The 23,480-nt window shown below is 49.7% G+C and overlaps 1 protein-coding gene across 5 annotated transcripts in view; it reads right to left on the minus strand.

Moving 5' to 3' along the window:
* The window catches only part of TNRC6C (trinucleotide repeat containing adaptor 6C), an 87,312-nt gene that overhangs the window by 58,874 nt on the left and 4,958 nt on the right, over window positions 1-23,480 (minus strand). For 3 of the 5 annotated variants that reach the window (XM_049635600.1, XM_049635601.1, XM_049635598.1), the window contains exon 3: window positions 5,732-6,058. The exons of 1 other annotated variant lie outside the window; for it this stretch is intronic. In XM_049635600.1, coding sequence (XP_049491557.1) covers window positions 5,732-6,058 — 327 coding nt within the window. The remainder of the gene's footprint in view (window positions 1-5,731; window positions 6,059-23,480) is intronic. One more of the 5 variants, XM_049635599.1, reaches the window with a different exon arrangement.

Here is a 23,480-nt window from a genome sequence, read left to right on the forward strand (position 1 = left end):
GGTGTGGTGGTTCCGGAGTCTCGCTGCGAAGACTAATAAACAAGTTAATACGTGTAAAGCACTTGGATCCGGCAAACAGTGAGCGCTCCCTCAGTCACCGGTGCCACAGTGACTACAATAGATTTTCAAGTTCTGGCAACTTGCTACGTGAAGAACGACGTAGCCCTGTTGTTTTCATCTTCATTTATGTTTCCCGTGGCCACACGTAACATTATCTCTCAATGCTTAGGACTCACTTGTAGTAGCTTTATGATCTGCCGGCCAACAATCTCGGCCCACTCTCCTACCGAACTGGTTTTTTTCCTCGTTGATTTATGGGAATGCTTGGTATTTCCTCTCAGGTTTTATTTACGGGTTCGTACAAAAATTTGTAACTTTTTTATACATAACTTTGTCGGCCTTTCTTGGCACGGCTTCTTGCTTGAGAGAAACCTTCAGGCCATGACGTGGAAACATCCTCCTGTGTCGCCTCTGATAGTTCTCCTGTGCGTTTTGCGTGTGGCTTTCCAGCGCTCCGTTGACCGGGGCCACCGTTTCCCAGGAGTCTGTAAGGCCACGTCATGCTCACCTCGGTCTCCACGCATGCACGTGTCTGTCCACAGTCTCTCCACTGCATCGCCTCTGTTCGTTTGTTTTGTCTTGCCCCAGTCACATACAGTTGTAATCAATTACTAGGGCATCATTAGCTCTAGTGGGTGGCTCATTATTCTTTTAAAAAATGTTCTTGGGGGCACCTGGATGGCTCAGTCGGTTAAGCGTCCGACTTGGGCTCAGGTCATGAACTCATGGTTCGTGAGTTCGAGCCCTGCATCGGGCTCTCTGCTGTCAGCACAGAGCCCGCTTCAGATCCTCTGTCTCTCTCTCTCTGTCTGCCCCTCTCTTCTCTCCCTCTCTCGAAAAGAAATGAAAACATTAAAAAAAAAAAAAAAGAATTTCTTGGCTTTTCTATTTATGTATGTTTACTCTCCTAGATGAACTTCCGAATTAGTCTATCAAGTTCGAAAAGTAATGTGCTGGGATAGCTCTGAATGTGGATTTGATGGGACTGGGTCATCACAGTAAGTTTGCTAGTTTATTGCTATACTCACTGGCAGTCACCTCTCCAGCCCCGTCTCCTCTTGCTGACCCCGGCACGCTGCCCCCCGCCACGCGGAACCACCTTCATTACCCAACGAGGCCCTCCCCGCACGCAGGCTGCTCTATCGCCTTCCCGACGAATCCAAAACTCAGCTTGTGTCGCCTCCATCAGAAAGCCTTCCTTGGCGGGCGCCCATCCTCAGTCTGGGTTACTGCGCACGTGACACCCCACCGTTATCTCCGACTGGGCACCCCACCCCACCTGGGCCTCCCTATACTTAGTAGGCATTCAATGCGTGTTTTGCTCGATGACTTAACGCCAGAAGAAACTCTGGAAGGTTAGCCTCTTCTCCCTTGTCAGAGGCATACAAACGGCCGTGTGGGACTGCTGCCTAAACATTCGGATGGAGGAACAAAAGGAAAGAGACAGTGAGAAAGCATGAAGCTAGCGTATCGGTTTGTCAAAATACGGCAGAAACTGGCATTGCGATTTTTCCATGTGAACAAGTGTGACAGATTAATGTAAATTACAAGGTGAATCATAATGAAACTTAAGAGCTACACTGATCTACTGACACATCCTCTTCAGAAGCATGTGCAACATAAAGGACACGAATGAATTAAAAAATCACTGTCAGGCTGGGTCTCTCTCCATATGCTACCAGCGCCTTCTACACCAGTAGAGAAAATGTATCTACGCTTGCTGGGCTAAAACAAGTGTGACTTCGGCTTTCAATTCTTCAAAAACGCTCCCATGTCTCCACCTCCACCACTCACTGGTATCTGTAAACCCTTTCTGTGTACCGGATGGATGCGATCACTGTCTCTTACTCCAGCGAGGACTGCAACAGTCCCCTCCCCATGGAGGAGGCAGCACTCAGATGGGAGGCAACCAGGATGCTCATGAATTCTGGCAGGTTTGCACCGTGTGACTGTTTAAACCTAAGAGCTATGATGAAGGTGATTCAAAGTCCACCAATTCCTTCCAGGGATATAGAACCTTCTCTAATCTTTGCCAATCACACTAAACCTTTTTTTTTCTTTTTCATCTATTTTGAGAGGGGGAGAGAGAGAGGGATCGTGTGTGCACACGCACGCATGCAAGCAGGGGACAGGTAAGAGAGAGGGAGAGAGAATCCCAAGCATGCTCTGCACTATCAACACAGAGCCCAACACGGGGCTCGATCCCACGACCATGAGATCATACCCTGAGCCGAGATCAAGAGTTGGACGCTTAACCGGCTGAGTCACCCGGGTGCCCCCACACGAAACCTTTTGGGGGAAGAAGAGTCCACATACTGATACACCTGGTATGTGTGTGTTAATTTTTGTGCTGGGCTGAAAATTAACGTGCTGGGCTGAAATAACCCCTTTCCGCTTTTCTTTTCGTGAGAAATGGTCTGCTCTTAAAATCTGAAGGATAAGTCACGTACCCACTCCCTGCTTGGGTAATTCAATCTCAGTTCCCTGACCGAACCTTCTTTATGTTTTAACTTAACCTTACAGTTGGAGGAATGGAACAATGAGTGAAACCGCATTTTTCATTTTCACGCAGGTGTGGCTGCGGAGTGGAAACCTGCTTACCCAGAACGAAACACGACGACGATCTACGTGTTACTTAAAATAGAAGTTACACGAACTTTTACTTGAAGCAGTATCTAGGAAAGTTTCAAATGCACCAAGAAAACGTGGCCACTCTTCTCGATTTCACCTGGATATGAATTCAGTGCATAATACGCACCATGAAAAAGAAAAGTTTATAGAACGCTTCATCTCTAGGAAGGTCGGCTAAAATTTCCAAATGTACGCAGGCCACAGAGGGACGAGAGAGCTTTCTTGCGCTGTTGCAGAATTTACTCATTTAAAGATTTTGCGAGTTTAAAAAACGACTGCTGCCCCATCATAGCGTTTCAAAGATGGGCACATATTTGCTGCACTTATGGAGCACTTACTGTATACAAGGCCCTGTGCCACACGTGAAGCAGATATGTCACCCTCAGAGTCCTGTGAAGTAGGGGTCCCCCCATGTCACAGGTGACGGCTCGAATAGGCAGTGAAAGCGGCTTGGTCGAAGTCACACAGGAGGTCACAGGTCTGGAAACGTTATCAGGCCCGGGGCCTGCAAGCCTGTGTCCTGACCGTGCTGCTGCTGCTTCCTGGCCAATCCCTGTGCTGGTGCCTGAGCAACACGGGGCACGGTGCCAGCGGTGCCTCTGCTGACAAAATCAAGCAAGCGCTCTGGAGACAGTGTTTGAGTCAGATTAAAGGGAAGGGACCTTAGCAACTAGAGGTCCCGAGAGTCTCAGACTTCTGATTTTAGGAGGGAATGAAGTCCTAGCTGGGGGTGTGACCCATGCCAGCTGCCAGGCCTTCCCCCTGGTGCAGAGCTCTTTCCATCCAAAGGAAAGTGAGAAGCTTTCTTTTAAAAAGAAAAATTTTTTTAAGTTTATATATTTTGAGAGAGAGAGAGAGAGAGAGAGAGAGAGAGAGAATCCCAAGCGGGCTCTGTGCTGTCAGTGCAGAGCCCAATGTGGGGCTCAAACTCATGAACCGTGGGATCATGACTTGAGCTGAAGTCGGACACTTTACCGACTGAGCCACCCAGATGTTCAAGAAGGTTTCTTTAGAGGGTACTTTCAATTTGATAGAGAGGTGAGACTCTTACAATTAGCCAGCAAACAATGTGCGCTGCACCGTGTGCCAGAAGGGGAGGCTGTGCGTGCAGACGAGGAACAGAGAGAGTGGGAGGAGGGAAGGGGCTTCGTGGGGGCGGGGCGGCAGCGGCCTGGGCAGGCAGGAAGGAAGGAGGGAAGAGACAAGAGGCGATCTGGCGGACACAGGGCTGGCTAGGGTGGGAAGCGGCCACGCGGACTAGGAGGGGCAGCACGGACTGGACAAGACGGGAAGGGCTGTGGCAGCCCGGGAAAGCCAGACCCTGTGCAGCAGGAGCTGGGGAAGCAGGACAGGTTTTGAGGGGACCCGAACCGGTCAGAAAGGTTCATCTGGCTACAAGACCAGCAACTGGCGGGAAAGAGATGCACTCTTTCCCGTGTAAAAGGAAGACCTCTGCTCAGGAGCCATAAAGCTGTCATTTCTTGTCTTACTGACAGAGTACAGACTGATTCCATTTTCTGAGCGGTTTTACAGAAAATGCGGATTTATTTAGTCTTCTCTTTTTTTCCTAAAGCATAATAAACTAGAAATAGCTTTCTGGAGAAGGGTATTTGCAGAGGCAAATAAGCTAAGGAGATACCAGTGGCAGCTTTCGCACCAACGGCATTCGAAGAGCACCCGGACGCGATACTTCCAACGAATCCTGTGACAACAGGACAAGCCCTGAAGAAAGCAGGTGTTACGCTTCTTGCTCAGGTTCTCAAACTAAGCATCTTCAGCTGAGACACCAAGCTGTGTAGGGACAGCCACACACTCCCTGTGTGTGTTAAGACTGTCCAGAGGACCACCCTTCAGCGTAGAAAGGAACGGTGCTCGATTATATAATTGCTTGTGGCGAAGCAGACGGGACTATCTTCCTGGCCAATGACTATATTTGATCATTTCTTTTCTTCCTTGCTTTTTGCTGACAATCACTGACCTACATCCCCTCTCCTGGGAATTTAGCAGGTAAGAGCCGGGACTATTCGAAGGGACGTGGCAAAGTGGTCTAAAAAGATTTGTTCCAAATGTATCACAAAGTCAGAGTTTTGTGAAATACTCCTAGAGATACTTTTAAGCCATGCTGGAATTATTCTCCATGTTAAAAGGCAGCACACGAAAGCAAACATTAATAGAACTTGTGACATGTTTCTTTTAAATTCCAATCTAGCACAAGAAGCCTCCTTGCTTCTCTAATTACAGACGTGAATTTCACTACCATCAGCAAATATGGTTTCCATGCTAGAACGAATGCCAACCGTTAAATCATTGGGAGTGGAAAGATTCAAGAAAATAACGAGAAATGTGGCCGTTGAGCACATGTACTTTGCTCTCTTCCAAAAATTTCTAAAACGTCAGTAAAGCAGTGTTTTCAGTCTGAGTCCATCAGTAAGGTCAAGAAGGCGGGACGAGGAGAGAGAGGCGATGAGGGCTGTCAGCAGTCTGAAGGCTGGAGAGCCAACGGACGAGTGGCGCTTGCTCTCGGAGCCAAGAGAAAGCCGGTGTCCAACTGCAGGCAAGGACGCCGGCAAGAAGCGGGACCCCGGACGCCGCGGGGGCCGAGCCCGAGGTCTGATAGCTTTGGCTCAAAGTGTCTGAACAAGTTCGAGAGCCTCACCCCCGACAGAGCGGGCCCACCCCGGGCAGCCTGGTGGCCGGGCAGGAAGGGTTACTGAAGGACCCTCCCCGAGGCCTTCTCCGCACCTGCCGTCACAGACTTACGAGGACTCACGTGCAGACCTTTGGCTTCTGGGGAGAAACGAACTCGGCTGACGGAGCTAATGCCATCTCAAGACATATGAGGAACCATATGGAGAAGAAGGCGAAAACAGAACCCAACTTTAAGGTCCGATACAAACGCACCTGGCTAGCTGGCTGGCTCACGCCGTTACACGTACACAGTGAACGGGGACCAAACTACGTCTCTCTGACGAGCGGGCAGCAAGGCTGAAATGGCGCGCCGTGGTCAGATGAAAGGAATGCCTCCCTCTGAGTATTTTACCTGCTTGGAGCTTACTGGGGTGCTGCTGTGCTCCGGCTCCAGGGAGGGGAGGAGGGCTTACGCCTGCGGGCCCAGCGCCCTGGGTCGGGCTCACGCTGGCCAGAGCCCCGGCAGGCAACGGCTGGCCTCTCTTTAACAGCTGCTTCTGTTCTTGCTGGCGGAAGCGTGGAGGCACCTCGCGAGGCAGGTAACGGGGCGCAGCCGGCTGCTGGCTGCTGGCGGACGCGCGTTTGCCATTGCCGCCGCTCGGCAGGGCGCTGGTGCAAACGCTGGCGGCGGTACCGGCAGGCTGGGGCTGGCTCGAACAGGTCTTGGGAGGTTCTGGCACTGCAGGGGACAAAACGGAAAGAACCCAGAACTTTAGTAGCCCTCCTGAAGCCCCGACCCAAACCAAGGAAGACAAAGCAAAAACCGAGAAGCAGAGGGTCGACGTCGCGCCCGGGAAACAGAACTGGACTGAAGTCCGGGCTGCCAGGCGCGAGGCCCGTTTTCTTACAGACGAACCGAAGTTCAGAGCAGCAGGCTTCGGGCCCCGGGTGCCTCGTCTGTGACACGGGCGAACCGGTTAGGCCGGAGCAGCGGTTCACACCTCGGCTTCGTCACACTCAACTCAGGGCCCATGAAGGCCCCAGCCCTGCCCCCCACACCCCCTCCAGGGAACTCAGCAGGGTGGAGCGAGGAGGGGAGACTTTGCATTTCTGACAAGTTTCCGCGCAAGTCTGATCTGATGCTGGTGGTCCCGGGACCACTCTTTGAGAACCACTGCTCTTGGCGTTTTTCCAAAATTAAGGGACTTTTGTTTTAATTCTGATGACCACCCCCCACCCCCACCCCCACCCCCACGCATCCTGCGTTATCTGAATAATTAAGGCATTGGTGGAACTATCAATAGCACTAACTACACTCCGTTAAAGATTTACTTGAAAAGAATGCAAGTGGACTAACGTGCAAATGATGCATCTGAATTAAGTGGAAGCCAAAATGCCATCTGGGTGTTGCACAAACAAAAGCTCCACAGTAATTTCAACAGAAACAAGGAGCGGGAGAGGGAGAGCGGAGTGGTGACCCTGACAGTCACCAGCAGGCCAAACGCAACGGAGATCTGAGTAGTCACCTGCACTCCTAAGGGAGCACAGACGCATCAAATGCAAAGAATCTGGCCTCAAAAGTCATTCCCATCTTGAACCTGAAACGCTAATATCCGAGACATTACATTTACCTTGTTATTTGAAAAAAAAAAAAAAAAAAAAAAAAAAAAATTTTTTTTCTACTTAATTTCTAAATGTCTTTGTACAAAACGCGTTTATACCTAGTTTGGTGTATATCTTAAGCGTGTGAGTAACAGTATGAAAAGACGCCCGGTCCACACTGCGGGGAACACAAGCCGTTCCTGTCGGCCTTTACACCACCCACACCGGGGGTGGGGGGGGGGGGCTTCCCACGGGTGCGCCCGGGGCCCTGTGCTGTCTGCACCGTCTGCGTCCACAAGGCCTCGGTCCACTGTTTTTCGGTCGTGCTGCCCAGCAAACCCTTAATCCTGGATGAAGCCACTGTCCACTGTCCACTCCTGACTCAGATCACAGCCAGGTAGTCTGGTGTCATTATGAGTTTACATCCCTAACTGAGGACACCCTCAGTGCTCCCCGGCCGTCCTACAATTTCCTGGGTCTGCCCGGCCCCACTGCTGTCAATGACTCACTCAAAGACGTTGCACTCCGGAGCGGATGATGAAGTCGGACTTTACTTTCCAGAAGAAACAAGAGCCGTGAGGCAAAACCTTCAAGTTTCTGCCACTACAAACACACGAGCATCACACTGTCCTCCGTCTCATGCTTCTGATACTCCCACCTGAGGCAAATACTGTATTTCACCAGTTTTAAGACTTCAATCTCTTCATATGTGAAAAGCATTTACGCTGGGATGTGTCTTACTGTTGTCGACAGGTCAGTCAACTGGCAGTGTTTTTTCCTTCTTGGTGCGTGAACACTGGGCGCATCCCACAACGAATGGTTTTGGAGAGACAACCGCAAGATGCTGCCCTCCGGCGGATCCCACCTCGGGGACTTCGCGTGCTTTGGGTCTCAAGCCCCGGACACCCTCCCGAGCAAACACAAAGGCCCAAAGCTTAAGAGTGAGCCTCTGACTGATTCTTCGTTTTGTAAACACGAGCACGCAAGAGAAGAGATCCAGCCACTCGGGTTTGTGTGGAGAGTGGAGGAAAGCACGTGTCCAACTTCTAAGTCGCCCGGGGGTCGTGCGGCCGCTCTCCGCGACGAGCTCCTCCTCGTCCCAAACCTCCACCACTGTCAAAGACGGCGACCACCACCACCCTCCTCGGCCCCAATCCCACCTCCCCATCTGTTGCCTCCCCTCCCGTCCAAACTTCTCGGAGGGCCTGTGGGAGCCTCCTCGTGCTGCCTCCTCACCCACCGCTGGCCCTTCCCCAGCCCATCTTGCCCTCTACTTTGCGGAAATGACGATCACGCAGCACTGCCTTGATGCTAACATCCAATGCCACGTTCTGAGCTGTCTTCTCCGCCTCTCCATTGTCTTCTGCGGCGATGGTCGCTTTGGCCATCCGAAGACACCCTCCTCCTCGGCCTCCGTGGCTCTCGACGTCCTTGCCTGGATTCCTGCTGGCCTCTCGGGCCACTCCTTCCCACTCCCCTCTGGGGGCTTCTTCTTCTGCCCTTCCTTAAGGTTTCGTTGCAGACTCTCTCCGCTCAGACACTCATCGTGGGTCATCCCGTGTGCACCCATCAGCCCTGTGCCCACCATCCGGGCCCCCTGTGACTTCCAGAGATCTACGCCTGGCGGTCTTACAGGCGCTTCAAAGTCAGCATGCTCCCGGTATTCATCAGCTTCCTCACTCACTTTTCTTCGGAGTTTTGCAATCACGCTCTTGGCCTGTGGCTCTGTGCTGGAAACCTGGGCTCCGCCCTTGGTTCTTCCCTTAATCCACCTCAACCTACCATTAGCCAACCACCAAACCTTGACATTCATAGTTTATCTTAAATGTTCCCTCTAAGTGCCCATCAAGCTCATCTGCCTGTTTCCGTTCCTAGTGCCCTGACCAGAGCCTGGAGGACTCGTCTGGACACTACAAGAGCTTGTCTGTTTCTTTTTCTTTAAGTAAATGAGTATGTACGTATACATACATGTATTTAGAGAGGGGAGGGGCAGAGAGAGAGAGAGAGAGAGAGAGAGAGAGAGAATCCCAAGCAGGCTTCCGCACCGTCCGCGTGGAGCCTGATGTGGGGCTCGATCGCATGAACGGTGAGATCACGACTTGAGTCAAAATCAAGTCAGGGGCATAGCCGACTGAGCCGCCCAGGCGCCTCTAGACTGCTTACTATCGGGCCTGTCTCCCCGCATCTGATGTCAGCACGGTGCCTGACACACAGGAAGTGCTCAACAAACACTAAAGGACTTGACTGTTTTTCTTGAACACACACTCTGAAGTTAAAAAGCAACGTAGAAATCGCAGAATATAAAGAATATTCAGAATATAAAGACCATGCAACAGAAAAAATGCCAAACTGGAACGCCAGAGCCCTGGATTTCAGGCCAGCTACCCGATAGTGTGTATGATCCTGCTCAAGAAGTTTACTATCCCTGGAGCTCAGTTTCCTCACCTGGAAATGAAAAGTTTAGACCAGCTGACTCTCTAAGGTTTTATTCTGTGAGGACTGTTGCTTCAGAGTCCACTGAATGTCTCTACTGATGCCTGGCCCCTCTTTGCTCCTAGTTAGTTCCCTGGCCTTGGTACAGACATGCAATGTTTTTATAATTATTTAGATCTGAAGATTATTCACAAAGGCACAGGAGATAAATATCCATTCTGTCTTTCCTTTTTTGAAAAGAAACCTATAAAACCTATTATAGGTTGATTTTTAAACATAGGGGCCTTCACACGTATTTTTTTCTGACATGGGCCTTTAGCCAATGAAAATAGCAGAAGTTCCTAAGTATTTACCCCAATGAGAGGAGGAAAACTTCCATCTACACAAACATTCACAGGAGTGTTCAGAGCAGTTTTATTCCTAATTGCCCCAAAGGGGAAGCAACCCAGATGTCCTTCAATAGGTGATGGATGAACGTACTGGTACAACCACACAACGGAAAATTAGCATTTAAAAGAAACGAGCTATGGGGTGCCTGGTTGTCTCAGTCAGTTAAGAGTTTGCCTCTTGATTTCTGCTTAGGTCATGGTCTCCACGGTCTCCTGGTTCTTGGGATGAGACGTAGGGTTCTGCAGTGACAACATGGGAGCCTGCTTGGGATTCTCTCTCTCTCTCTCTCTCTCTCTGTCTCTCTCTCTGTCTCTCTCTCCTTCCCTCCCTCCCTCCCTCCCTCTGCCCCTCCCCGCTCACACTCTCATGCGCAAGCTCTCTTTCTCTCAAAAGAAATAAACTTAAAAAAAAAAAGAAATGAGTTACCAAACCTTGAAGAGAATCATACACACATATTGCCAAGTAAAAGAAGCCGGTCTGAAAAGGCTTCGCACTATAGGATGCCTACTATGTGGCATTCTGCAAAAGGCAGAACTATGGCGACAGGAAAATATGTGCGGGCGACAAGGGCCTGAGGAGGGCGGGAGGGACGAAGAGGCAGAGCACGGGGGACTTGCGGGGCAGGGAACAGGATGACACAGTCATCGTGGACACGTGCCATTATGCACGTGCCTAATTCCACTTGAAACGTCCAACACTCAACTGGAAACTGCGGACTTCGGTCGCTAGTAACGCACCGACGCTGGCTCACAGACTGCAACGAACGCCCCACACCGAGGCGGACGTTCCTCACAGCAGAAACTGAGGATGTGCTGGGGTGGGCGGAGGGAGTATTACGGGAACTCTCTGTACTTTCTGCTCAATCTTTCCATAAACCCAAAACTGCTCTAAAAAACAAAGCCTACTGGGACCCCTCGTGCATCGATGGTGACCATGCGAGCTGTGCAAGCACTGTGGAAAAGAGTACGGGGCATCCTCGGAAAATGAAAGACAGAACCACCCTAGGACCCGCTAATTCCGCTACTGGGCATCTGCGCAAAGAAAAGAAAACATTAACTGGAGAAGATACGCGAACCCTGGGCTTACTGCAGCGTTATTTACAATAGCCAAGATACGGAGGCAGCCCCAGGGTCCACTGGTAAGTGAATGGGTAAAGACGATGCGGTACGAATACACGCGCACACACACACACGCACATGCACACGCACACACACACACGCAGAGGAATAGCAGTCGGCCACAGAACACAACGAGATCCTAGTGTTTGTGACAACACGGGTGGATCTAGGGGTATAATGCTAAATGAAAGAAGTCAGAGAAAGACAAACACTGTATGATTTCACTCATATGTGGAATTTAAGAAACAAAACAATCAGAGACAAAGAGACTCTTAAATACAGAGAACAAACCGGTGGCTCCCAGAGGGGACGGGGGTGGGGGGTTGGGGAGAAATAGGTGAAGGGGATGAAGAGCACACTTAGGGGGCGCCTGGGGGGCTCAGCTGGTTAAGCGTCCGACTTCTGCCCAGGTCACGGTCTCGCGGTCTATGGGTTCGAGCCCCGCGTCGGGCTCTATGCTGATGGCTCAGAGCCTGGAGCTGCTTTGGATTCTGTGTCTCCCTCTCTCTCTGCCCCCTCCCCAACCTGTGCTCTCTCTACGTCTCTCAAAAAATAAATAAACGTAAAAAAAAAAAATCAGAGCACACTTAGGATGAGCACAGAGTCACGCGCAGCATCGCCGAATCGTTACAGTCCTTCTGTCTGTCATCCAGCCTCTTCAAAGGATGGAAGTGGAAGAAAACGTACCTGAACTCAAAACCTGATGGAGGGGCGCCTCGGTGGCTCGGTCAGTTAAGCGCCCGACTCTTGATTTCGGCTCCCGTCATGATCTTACGGGTTGGGAGTTCAGACCTCACGTGAGGCTCTACGCTGACAGTGTGGAGCCTGCTTGGGACCCTCTCTCTCTCCCTCTGCCCCTCCCCCACTCTCTCTCTCAAGATAAATAAATATGAAAAAAATAAAACAAAGAAACCTGATGGAGACAACTGGCAAGGGCTCAGAAGCAAAGAACCCAAGCTGACGGGAACCTGGGAAATCACCGTGTTCACCGTCACCCGCACAGACCCCCAGGGCCCAGCTGAGCTAATAACCAAGACGACACCAGCATCCTCGAGGGGAGACTTCTAATCTCTGACAGCAGCCACAGCTCTGCCACTAACTACACTGTCACTATCTTTCCAGAAAGATCAAAGGACAAATTCGGGGCTATTTTTCTTCAAAATATTTCCAGGAAAAGGAATTCATGCTACAGAGACGAAGCAGTGTGATGGAATAAACGAATGCTGTCAGTCCCTGGTTTCGAAGAAGTACAAAGAATGAATGCTACCAATCGGTAACTATTTTTGAACATAAAACAGCAATTCTAACATATCTGAATACGGACTATTTCCCCTTTGGATCTGTTCTTATGATATTGATGAATCAAACGGGCATTTTCTGACCAGCCATCCACCCTCTTCAGATACGAACTTCTCCATCTCTCGCCACCCAGAGAGTGGGTAGGGTATCACGACACTGCTCTTCTCAAACTCACCTGCCTCTAAGGTTATCCCTCGATGACAGGCTCACGGACGAGTCAACCCCACACATCACTGTTCCAATACAGCAGCAGAACGCAGCCAGGCGATGGGAATCTTAGCCTGATTTAGGGACTGTCGACAAGTCGCTGATTTAGAGAACATGAAGACAGCAGCCAAGTAATTTTGGTCTGTCCGAACTCTCTCCCTGAGCTTTCCTCGTCCTAACAAACTTTCCCCCTTTCTTTTAAATGACGGCGACACCTGCTGGGGAAAAGGCAGATAGGAAACCATCCTCTCAGAAAGCTCGGCTTCTTTAGAACAATTTTCTTTCCAAGAAACAGTTTTCTGCTTTCAGTGGCAGTTTTCAGAGGGCACTGTCACAACGGGGTCCAAACAGGTTCTAAGTTCCCACTACTTCTCTCCCAAGACAGCCAGCTGCAGTATGGGTGGGGAGTTCAGGCCGACCCTTCGGGACAGGAGGGCTGCTCAAACTTCTGCAATACTCTTCAAGCCCGGACGCCACCCAGCTCCCTCTCGGTGTGTGATGCGGGGCTTGCAGGTCACTGAGACATTGACCGACCTTTTACTCACACGTGCTGGTAAGCCCTTCCAGAGCCAGCCACTGTTCCAGGCACTGGGGGAACGCCAGAGAAGACAAAGGGCAGACTCCCACCCGTGGAGCGGACACCGTGGCAGGGCAAGAAGACAAGGACAGAAAACGCTACACTGTGAGATGCACGGCAGCAGGGGGCAGGTGCTGCGGGGAGTAAGGGGTCAAATCACAGTTCACTTTCTCTGCCCAGCATTCTTCTTACCCCACAGACTGTGTCTAACCCTCACGTACCCTCTCCGTATTTATTTACTTGGGACAATTTAATGAGTATACTGGGTATACTGTGGAAAATACACACAGTTCCCGTCCTTGTAGTTTATAATCTAGTAGGAGATTGTAACGATTCCACAGATACACAAGTTGAGGGAAGCCCGATACAAGTAACAGTGGGACAAAGGATCTAACTCCTGTGAGGCAGTGACAGTCAGGCCGGACCTGGAAAACTGGCGGCCGGGTAAAACGTGTGTGCCTGAGCCGGTGTGTGGGTGTGGGGTCTGTGGGGTCTGTGGGGTCTGTGGGGTCTGTGGGCTCACACCTACCAGCCGGCACGGCACAGGGAAAGGTCCTGACCGGAGAGGGAGCTTCTGTGCTCTCAAGGACTGACACAAGGCCAGGGTGACTGGAGCTCGGTGCCCGAAGGGAGGGCTTCTGGGCCTGAGGCTGGGGAGGCAGGCGCAGGCTTTGCAAGGGTTCTGGAATCCATCCACCGATGGCTGGGAGAGCCCGTGGGGCGGCCTGACGGAAGGCTGCTCCGCGGTGTTCCTGTTCCGGCTGCAGCGCAGAGGAACCTGCAGCCTCCAGTTCCAGGGAGAAGTTCTCCAGGGAAAGGCTCCTTCGGTTACAAGTTCACGGGGTCTCGATACACTCTTTCACTGCTATTTAAACTCCACAAGCAGGTGACCTTGATCAAGACCCTGTCTGTGCAGGCTCCGGAGCCAGGGGATCCTGTCTGCTTGGCCGACGTCGCCTTCACAGGCAAGGGAGACAACACAGCAGCCAGCGCCCACGGCAGCAGCCCCCTCCTTGCTCCACTCTAGAAATTCTGCGGGGCCCCCCTTGGGAGGTTAGGTTCCCACCACCGTCCACCGTCCGCTCCTCACCAGGGCTCAACAGAACCGGGAGCATGAGAGCACAGGGCACCCAGGGCACCCAGGCGTTTCCACCTTACTGCCCAAGTCATACTACCAAGACCTTCTTTTCTTTAAAAATGCGTCCGGCTCTGTGCTGACAGCTCAGGGCCTGGAACCTGCTTCAGACTCTGTCTCCCCCTCTCTCTCTGCCCCTCCCCCACTTACACACACACTTTCTCTCTCCCTCTCTCAAAAATAAATATTTAAAAAAATGTGGAAATATCAGATGGACAAAAAAGCACAAAGACTGAATAATCAAGAAACCTTCATGTATCCAATCTCCAGTTTAAGAAATAAAATGTCACCGATTCCACCAAAGCCCCATCTTCCCCTCCCTGGATGTATACCCCGAAGAGATTCTCACCGTGAGCAATTTGGGATTTACCATTCCCACGCACCTCTCCAGAGATACAGTGTAGTGGTTACGAGTATGGACTTGGGGTTTAAACTTCAGCTCTGCCCCTTTACCGGCGGGCGATCCTGGGTAAGTTACTTAACCTCTGTGTCACTCAGTTGTGCCATCTGCGAAGTGGGGGTAAGTGGAGGATAAAACAGAGTTCCTTACTGAGAGGGTTCTCTGAAGGGTGAATGTTACTATAGGTAAAGAACTGTTCAGAACAACGTCTAGCATATAGTAAGTGCACTGTGTTTCTTATGTTAAACAAAAAACATGCCACGTGACACTTAAGGACACTGAGGCAGACTCCACTCAGGACCGTCGCGCGGGTGTAGGGACCATGTGAGGGGATGTGCAGTGGGGGAGACAGACAGGGCTCATACCCAAGTGCAGCGGGGACAGGTGGTGATTTACGGTGAGGGAGCAGGAGGAGGGCAGCGGGTGGAAAATCGCTACGAGGACAATACATCAAGGGGCAGGGGGCTTCTGGCTGATCCGACCCAGCAGGATTCTGGCCGGAGGCAGGCCGGGGGGTCAGGCGTCACCCAGGGGCCGGTGGAGGATGGGGAACCCAGTCAGGTGTCTGGGAAGCGGTGGGTGATTCTGTGAAACTGACTCAGGAGGGTTCTTGCTAAAACTGGATTTGACAAGGAAGTTCGCGGATGGGGCTGCCAGAGGGTTCAGGAGCCTGACTGAAGTTTGGTCAGCAGTCCTGGTCAGTCTTTCTTATTTTTTTAATGTTTGTTTATTTTTGACAGAGAGAGAGAGAGACAGAGAGACAGAGAGAGACAGAGACAGACCATGAGTGGGGGAGGGGCAGAGAGAGGGGGAGACATTGAATCCGAAAGCAGGCTCCGGGATCCGAGCCGTCAGCACAGAGCCCGACGCGGGGCTCGAACTCACGGACCGTGAGATCGTGACCTGAGCCGAAGTCGGCCGCTTAACCGACTGAGCCACCCAGGAGCCCCAGTCCTGGTCAGTCTTAACAATCCTTCTCACTCCTCTTCCTCCTCGAGGAAGCAGCGGGAAGGACTTTAGGCTGATGAACAAAAACTCAAAGTCACGTGACGTGAACTGCAATTAATGAACAAAAGAAGGGAGGAAGGTAGACAGAGACTCTGACAGAAGTGACCATGGTAAGTTAGCGCAGGTACTGACATCTGTTCTCCTGCTGCAGGGTCAGATCTCTAGCCTGGCCTTAAACTTCCCACTTCATTTGGGTCTCACATCTCCACCGTCTGGAAAGTGTCGAACACCACACAGAAGTTGATCAACAGTCACCCATCCCATCATTTTAAAAAATGTTACCGGGCGGTCGTCAAAGCCGTCTCCGCCTGCCCCCCTTCTCCAACACGCACACCAGCAGCAGGACTCACAGGGGTCTGGCTCATGGCTGCAAGGAGGCCTCGGTTGTGGACCAGGCCCGTCGGATGCATGTGCCCGTGCGACCCGGCAGCCAGCGACCTGGCCGCTCTCTGCCTGCCGCACCAGCTCCAGCCATAAGCACAGCCCTGGGGATGGTGGACATCTGTTGCCGTGTAGGGTCCTAGTTCCCAATCACGACCACTCGGGCAGGGAAGCGATAGTGTTGATGGCGGCCTCCTGATCCCTGGGCGGCAGCGGCGACACGGTGCCGGTGCCGGTGAGGCCTCCTCACTCTCCCAGGGAGCAGCTCTCTGGGATGAGCTGTGGGGAATCTGCTCTGGAGGCCCAGCCTAGGGGGGCGCCCCTCTCCCTTCCCTCACAATGATTTTACAAGCACCTTGTACTTAAAAACAGCTAGAGTGGTTTCTATACACTTCAACTGAACTCTGATTAAGACCAGATTTTTGGGGGGGGGGGGTGTGACTGGGTGGCTCGGTCGGTTGAGCATCCGATTTTGACTCAGGTCACAATCTCTCGGTTCATGGGTTCGAGCCCTGCACTGGGCTCTGTGCTGACGGCTCAGAGCCTGCAGCCTGCTTTAGAGTGTCTCCCTCTATAAATGCACATTAAGAAATTTAAACAAACAAACAAAAAAGACCTGATTTTTGTTTTTGGCAAGTAGTACATGCAACTCTCTCACCTTGACAACATCATGGTATGTGCTCATGACCTAGATATTCCACAGTGGTCTCCTGATAACGGCATTTACTGAAATGGGACCTCCTTACACACGCCCTCCGTTAGAGTCTCATGGGCTACCGCAATCACCCTAAAGCACGCTGGCAGGTGAGCATGGAAAGTAACTTTTTATAAACGCCAAGCTAGAGGGACATGTTAACATACCTTATTTCTGAAATTTGGATGCACCTTACAATGAGTGTATAAATTTAATATAGTTTCATTAGCCCTCCAACTACATCCGTATGGAAGACGTTATCAGATCAATGATGTTCCAGAACTGGTGGCATCTTAGAAGTTAAGAAATAAGGGCGCCTGGGTGGCTCAGTCGGTTAAGCGTCCGACTTCGGCTCAGGTCATGAACTCACGGTCTGTGGGTTCGAGCCCCATGTCAGGCTCTGGGCTGACAGCTCGGAGCCTGAAGCCTGCTTTTAATTCTCTGTCTCCCTCTCTCTCTGCTCCTCCCCTGCTTGCTTGCATGTGTGTGCTCTGTCTCAAAAATAAACATTAAAAAAGAAAAAAAAAAAGTCAAGACATAGAAGTCTTTTGCATGATAAAGCATAGAATTTCTCTTCCATACAGATACCACATAATGGCAAAAGAAAAATACTCAAAAATCATGCCTTAACTCTAGCTATTTCAGAATCCATACTCAAAGACGTAGAGCTCTTAAAAATTTTAATTTACATTTACTGAGATCTATATAAAAGAGAACTATTTTCCAGGCCTAAAAGAATCTGTGATTCCAAGGAAGATTTTCATTATTACGATCTCTTCTGCAACCTACACTGCAGCAAACGCGGCAGCAAGAAGTTCCTTAGAACAAGAGGCGAGGGGAAGACGCTACGTGCAGGAGGGTCCATCTGCTGTGTTTATTGGCAGCCCCGGCAGGGTACCAAGCCCTGGCCTTCTGTGTGTTCTGTTGACGGCTTCTGGCCGATCCGTCACCATGGCAACTTGGGGAGCTCAACTCAAAATGAACACAAACTCATTAACTACTAACTACATTATCTTAGTGCCTGTTGCTAATGAGAGAATGCTGTTTAGAGGTGTTTTCTATTCTAATGTATTACAGTTACCTCTCTAAAAAAGCATGAAATTAAATTAAATGCTACTCTTAGTACACCAGACTGGATAATATGAATGTTAAAGTAAATTTGCTTTAATAATGACCGCTAACAGTAAGAATCGTTTTATTAGAAGATTACTTTGTTTTGGTCCTTGGATTCTTCTACTCTCAAGAAATGAACATACAGGCAATTATCATACAGGCAAATATTTCCAACCTCTTTTAAGCAACAGCCAGCAGATTTAGAAGATCCAAGTAGAAAAATTTGATAGCAGCATATGTTAAAGCCAAGTAAACAATACAGCATTAATATATTTTGGCTTCTCTATCACCTTTTTAATATGGAACACTGGGGATATGAATATGTCCCCAGATGAGGCAACACACTGGACAGACATGAAGGGTGAACAGAGTCCCCTGAGCACAGAGATTCTCGGCTCTCTCACCTCCAGCCTGACCTCGTCTCTTTCCATACTCAATCATCTGGAACTGAACTAGCTCTTGAAAAACAGCAGATCCTAAATCTCATGAAACACAGAAGGTTTAAGTGGAATTATGTCTGAAACGTATTCTCTCAGGGCAGGCTTACTGCCTCGTGTGGCAGGACCGCACGCGGGCGCGCGCCTGTGTGGGTGTGTTTTCTGTAATAAATGTACAAATTGTGGAACAGCGTCGATCCTGTGATGTTTACCCTCCAGAAGTGCAGAATCCTACAACCTGCCAGAAGAGGGAGCCCGAGACAGACTATGCCAACATTCAGTGGGAGAAGGCTGGGGAAGGGGAGGCAAACCGGCCATATTGCAAATGGGTTTTGAAAAGGAATATCCCACCTCCACGTGCCCTGTGCACACTGGGTCCCCATCCACCTTGGCCTCAGTGACGCCACTCTCCCCCGTGGCCGACAATTCACCTGCTGCGCCAGCTCTTTGTTTGGTTCCGGAGAACGCCACCCCAGCCGGCCGGCCTTTGCAAATGCCGTTCCCTCTCTCTGTGGGCGCCCTGGAGTCCCCTCTCTGCTCTCCCCGGCCTAGCTAGCTGCCTTCTCTCCATCCTTCAGATCTCAATTCAAGCTTCACTCAGGATGCCTCGGCCCCTCGCAGCCCGGTTCCGATTCTTCCGTTCTATGCTCTCATTAAACAACGTTCCTTTCCATCACAGCAGCCGTTCCGGTCAGTAACGACACGGACAGCACTGCGGCTGAGGTTTCTGCCCGTTCCCCGTAAGACTCTCCCCTCCAGGAGGGTGGGAAGCCTACCTGTGCCTTTAAATCTCTCCCCCCACAGCGAACAGTGCCAGCCACACAGGAGGTATTCGGTAAAGTATCCGCCGGAACAGATTAGCGCGGTCAGTCTCCAGGCTCTGTCTGCCCCGCACCACGACCCTTCCTCTCTGCCCACCCCGCGCCACACAGTCATCAAGTAGGCAGCGGTCTCAATGTACCCACTGCCCCCAGTTCTCTCGCCACCGTCGGACTCATCTTCAATCTGGCATGCTCCGTGATCCTTCTAAAATGTGAACCTCATGATGTCACTCTCCCATTCAAAATCTCCAGTGGCGCCCTCTGGTCTAAAAGGTCACACCTGGAGTCCCAACATGGGCCCTGTGGGCCTCCCTGCCCTCCACCTCTCTAGTTTCAACTCACTGTTCGTGGTAGGACAGGCTGGTGAGAGGGGCCTCATGGGTGGGTTCAGGATGGCTGGGAAAAGGCACCCCCCACCTTGGGTCATGTGCACAGCTGACTTGGGGACAACCGGGAGAGGGGCCAGTCCCAGCCTGTGTTTATCTTGTTCTAAACCACTATTTGCCTTTCCCCCAGTTTTCCCACTTATTTTTAAAAACAGGCCATCTTTTCTTCCAGGGATATAAATATTGAATGAAAAGTGAAATGTACTTAAATCCTTTCAGGGACAAGACGTGGGATAAATAAAACACAACCCCCGGAACATTTTATTGAGTTCATTTGCTTATATATCTAACCTGTCTCTTTGAGAACAGAGAATCTATCTCTGTCTGGTGGATATTTGTTAATTGTCTAATTAATGAACTAACTCGACAACTCTAGCTAGCAAAAGGTGACTAACCACTCCTTTATTAATGCAATCTTTAGTAGATGTGTTAAAAGCTAGATAGAACGTGATCACAACTACTGTATTTTCTGAAATTACTGTTACAAATAACCGCACACATAGAAAGAAAGGGCAACGACTGAGGCATGAAGAAAACTAAGCTGCCACGATGAGTCTCTCTGCCCAGCTCTAGAGGCCAATTTACTAGTAGAAACCAGTCAGGAATAAGAGAGCAAATAACTCAGCTTTTTAAAAGGTAGCAAAACGTTTGACTAATTCGCCAAAGATCCATGGAGAGCAAGAAAGCACAGGAATGACATTCAACACCATCAGCCCTTACAGATATCCAGTCAAGGGCACAATGAGAGATCACCACCCACCTATTAGAACGGCTACCAAAATCGAGACTGATTTTCCAGGTGTTGGTAAGATGTAGAACTGGGAAGGGGTGTAACCACTTTGAAACGTTCTGCGGTTTCCTCGAAGGGTAAAGCCGTGTCTACTCCAAGATCCGGCCGTTCTATTCCTACACATCGACCACAGAAAAAATCATAGCAAATGTCCATACAGAGACTTCGATATCAAGGTTCGTAGAGGCTCTATTCACGGGAGTTAAAAACCAGAAACAACTCAACGTGCCCACGAACGGGTAAATGGACAAACTGTGATGTACCCAAACGATGGAACTCTGCTCAGCAACGAAGAGGGGTGAACTGCTGATATCCACGACAGGGACGAAATCTCTAAAGCATTAGTGAGGGAAAGAAGCCAAGAGTGAATCCTGTGTGATTCCGTTTCCCTAACGAGAGTCTCGAAAAGAAAACCTGCGGTAGCGGCGGGAAGCGAATCAGCCAACGTTTGCCTACGGACCGGACCGATGCAGGCGGGGAGGGCATGGGAAGTGGCTAGGAAGGGTCGGGGAAACCTTCAGGAGTGGTTTCATCGCGGGGACGGTTTCCAGGCTCGCACGCACCGAAACTTACGAAACACGTGCAGTGTACTGTGTGCCAATTTAAATCAATAAAGCTGTTTTAGAAAAAAGAAAAAAAAAAAAAAGAAAGTAATCTGTTAAGTGATTTCTCCGAGAGCAGATTGTCAGCTTCCTTTGGAGCTATAAACTGTAACTTTCGCTAAACTTGGAACTGCCTTTACGTTTAACGTTTGGCTTAGTTAAGCTAAACGGGGATGTGGACTTTCACTTCGTCGGAGACTCATCAGAAGGGCCTGCAAGGAGATGTTGTCAAAGGGCCTGTAACAGAAGCAGCGTGCGGCTTCCCAGCCACCGGCGGATATTCCCTTCCTTCTAAGTCTGAGGGGGAACTTCTACGCACGTACCCGCTTAGCTGTCTTCCCCCCGATAATTTCTATCCTTTTAAGCTGCCTACGTATTAGGGGAAAATTACCACACCTTAATATACTTTCTTTCATTCCCACGGAAAAAAATAGGAATGCATTTATTATATCTTCCTTCTCCAGGGATTTAACAGAAAAACTAAACAATTACTTTAAACACGGTAACATGGCTAAAGAGAGATATCTAATATTTAAAATCCTCTAAGATACCATCCCATAAAGATCCCTCACAAACTGAATCCCTTAGGAATTTCTTTCAGCCTCACTTGAAAAGACCCTAAGGTACTTCCTAAAATGAGCGATTACACTGACAATGGATATACGATGTTGATGTGTCCCTCACAGGACAGTACGATACATATATAACTGGCAGCCGGAAGATGAGGTTCTAGTGTTCTGCCCCTAGTTACAGCTGTCCAGACATAGACTAAGCGCTTAACCTCTCTGAACCTCATTTCCTAATCAATGAAGGAACTGGAGAGTCTCTAAGGATCCCTCACCCCCTAAGATTTTGTTAATTTTGTAGACAGGCAAACAAAACGCCATATTTTATAAACCATACTATGCCGAGCACACTAACCAGACTTGTAGCTACTGCTTCTAAGAGTAGCTCATACGCTCAAAATAATACCTGCTTTGGTTATGTGGACGTGAACGTGAATACACGTGAACTCGGGGAACCTGGCCAATTTCACCACACCGTGTGATTCAGGAACACACGGACGTGACGCCTGATAAAAACAAACCGCTGAGTGTTGTGCTGAGCAAATAGCTCAGGACCGAGTGAACCGCAGTCGGCCCGCGCCGCCGAAGAGGAGGGCCAGCTAACTGGTGAGGCGGAGGCTGGGTCCTCACTTCCACTCGTCCATATCTACACCCGACTACGAGATTGGGGGGGCACGCTTTCAGCTTCACTTCTCACCTGCATTCGTACCGAGAGAAATACACGTCGAGAATGAGCCTTAACAGGACTACAGCACAGTGCGTATCATCTGTGACCCCCCAAAACCCCTGTCACCCCGCCTAAGGCTGCCGAGGGCATACGGTTTCAACTGATTTACGTTAACAAAAGCTCATAAAGATTTTCGTAAAATTAGCGTGACAAATTGAACGCATGGCAAAGTTGAACACCCGATCGCAAAACTTAAATTATAGTCCACCCTTTGAAGCAAGATTAGGAGACTAATCATAATGTGTGAATTTATTACAGTATATGACTCAAAACCATAAAGCGTTAATCATATGGAGTTTGAGACATATTGGGTCATCAAGATACTCGCTTTCATACATGATATAATTAACTGAGCTTCTTGTATGAAAACTTATCTATTTTATGAACTTTAGGAAATCTGGTCAAAACCAATAAATTAAATTACTTCACATTTATGGATGTTATAATTAATCCTAAAAAAATTAAATTCATGAAAGACCCAGAACACAATAATAGACAACTTGGGCTCACAAAGTCATCACATCACATAGAAAGCTATTGTTATCTGTGCCCAAATTAAGAGCAGCGCCCAAAATAAAGAAAACAGATCACGGATTACCGAAGCAAAACCCACTAAAAAGCGTCAGGTGCTCAGACGGCAGAAATACAATACATAGGTTGGTGGTATCTCACGACAGGGTCGTGTCTGACTGCCAGCCCCCAGCTACGAGAGCACCCCGAGTCTCACCGAGGCGGAACAAGTCACTGTGTTCCTCTCCCTCTCCCTCTAGTCACCAATAACGCAGAGAGAGTGTTTCACAGAATTTACAAAAAACAATTTTGCTTGTGAACAGGCTCTCACGAAGGTTTTCCAAGTGCGGAGCGCAGTTCTTTGAGGGGCAGGGGCCGAGGGGAGTGCTCATCAGGGAAAGGGCGGGCCCAGCCTGTGGTGCCCAACACGCACGTCCAGTCAGAGATTCAGAACCACCTTCCTGCAGGCAGTTAATTTCAATCTGAACCAGTAATAGGGGAGCACCTGAGAAAAATGTAAACCTCGATACTGCTCATATTCATTAACGAATTACCTAACGGCACTGTTAGAGTATTTGTAATTTAAAACGCCTTTTTTCGTTGTTTAGAAGACATTAATAACCATTACTGTTATGTGTGCTGAGGCTAGTTATAGTTAGCACAGCTGATGACAAATTGGACCCAAAGGAGCAGTAATTTAGAGGAGAGAAAAGGAGAACGTAAAATACCAGCAGAGTTTGGAGTACGCAACGGCAATACTCATCGGAACGGTAACGGGAAATGATAACTCCGGGTAGTGTGGCAGGACCACGTAAGTCACGATCACTGCACAACCAAAAGCGATTTGTTACTATCTGAAGAGTCAACGATGACAACAGAATACAGCCGAGATTGAATCGGGTTATGAAAGCTTCCCAGAATGTTTTAAAAAAGAAAAAAAAGGGGGGAAGTGGGGGGATTCAGAA

The sequence above is a fragment of the Panthera uncia genome, chromosome E1 (genome assembly GCF_023721935.1).
Source record: "Panthera uncia isolate 11264 chromosome E1, Puncia_PCG_1.0, whole genome shotgun sequence".
NCBI classification, from domain to species: Eukaryota; Metazoa; Chordata; class Mammalia; order Carnivora; family Felidae; genus Panthera; species Panthera uncia.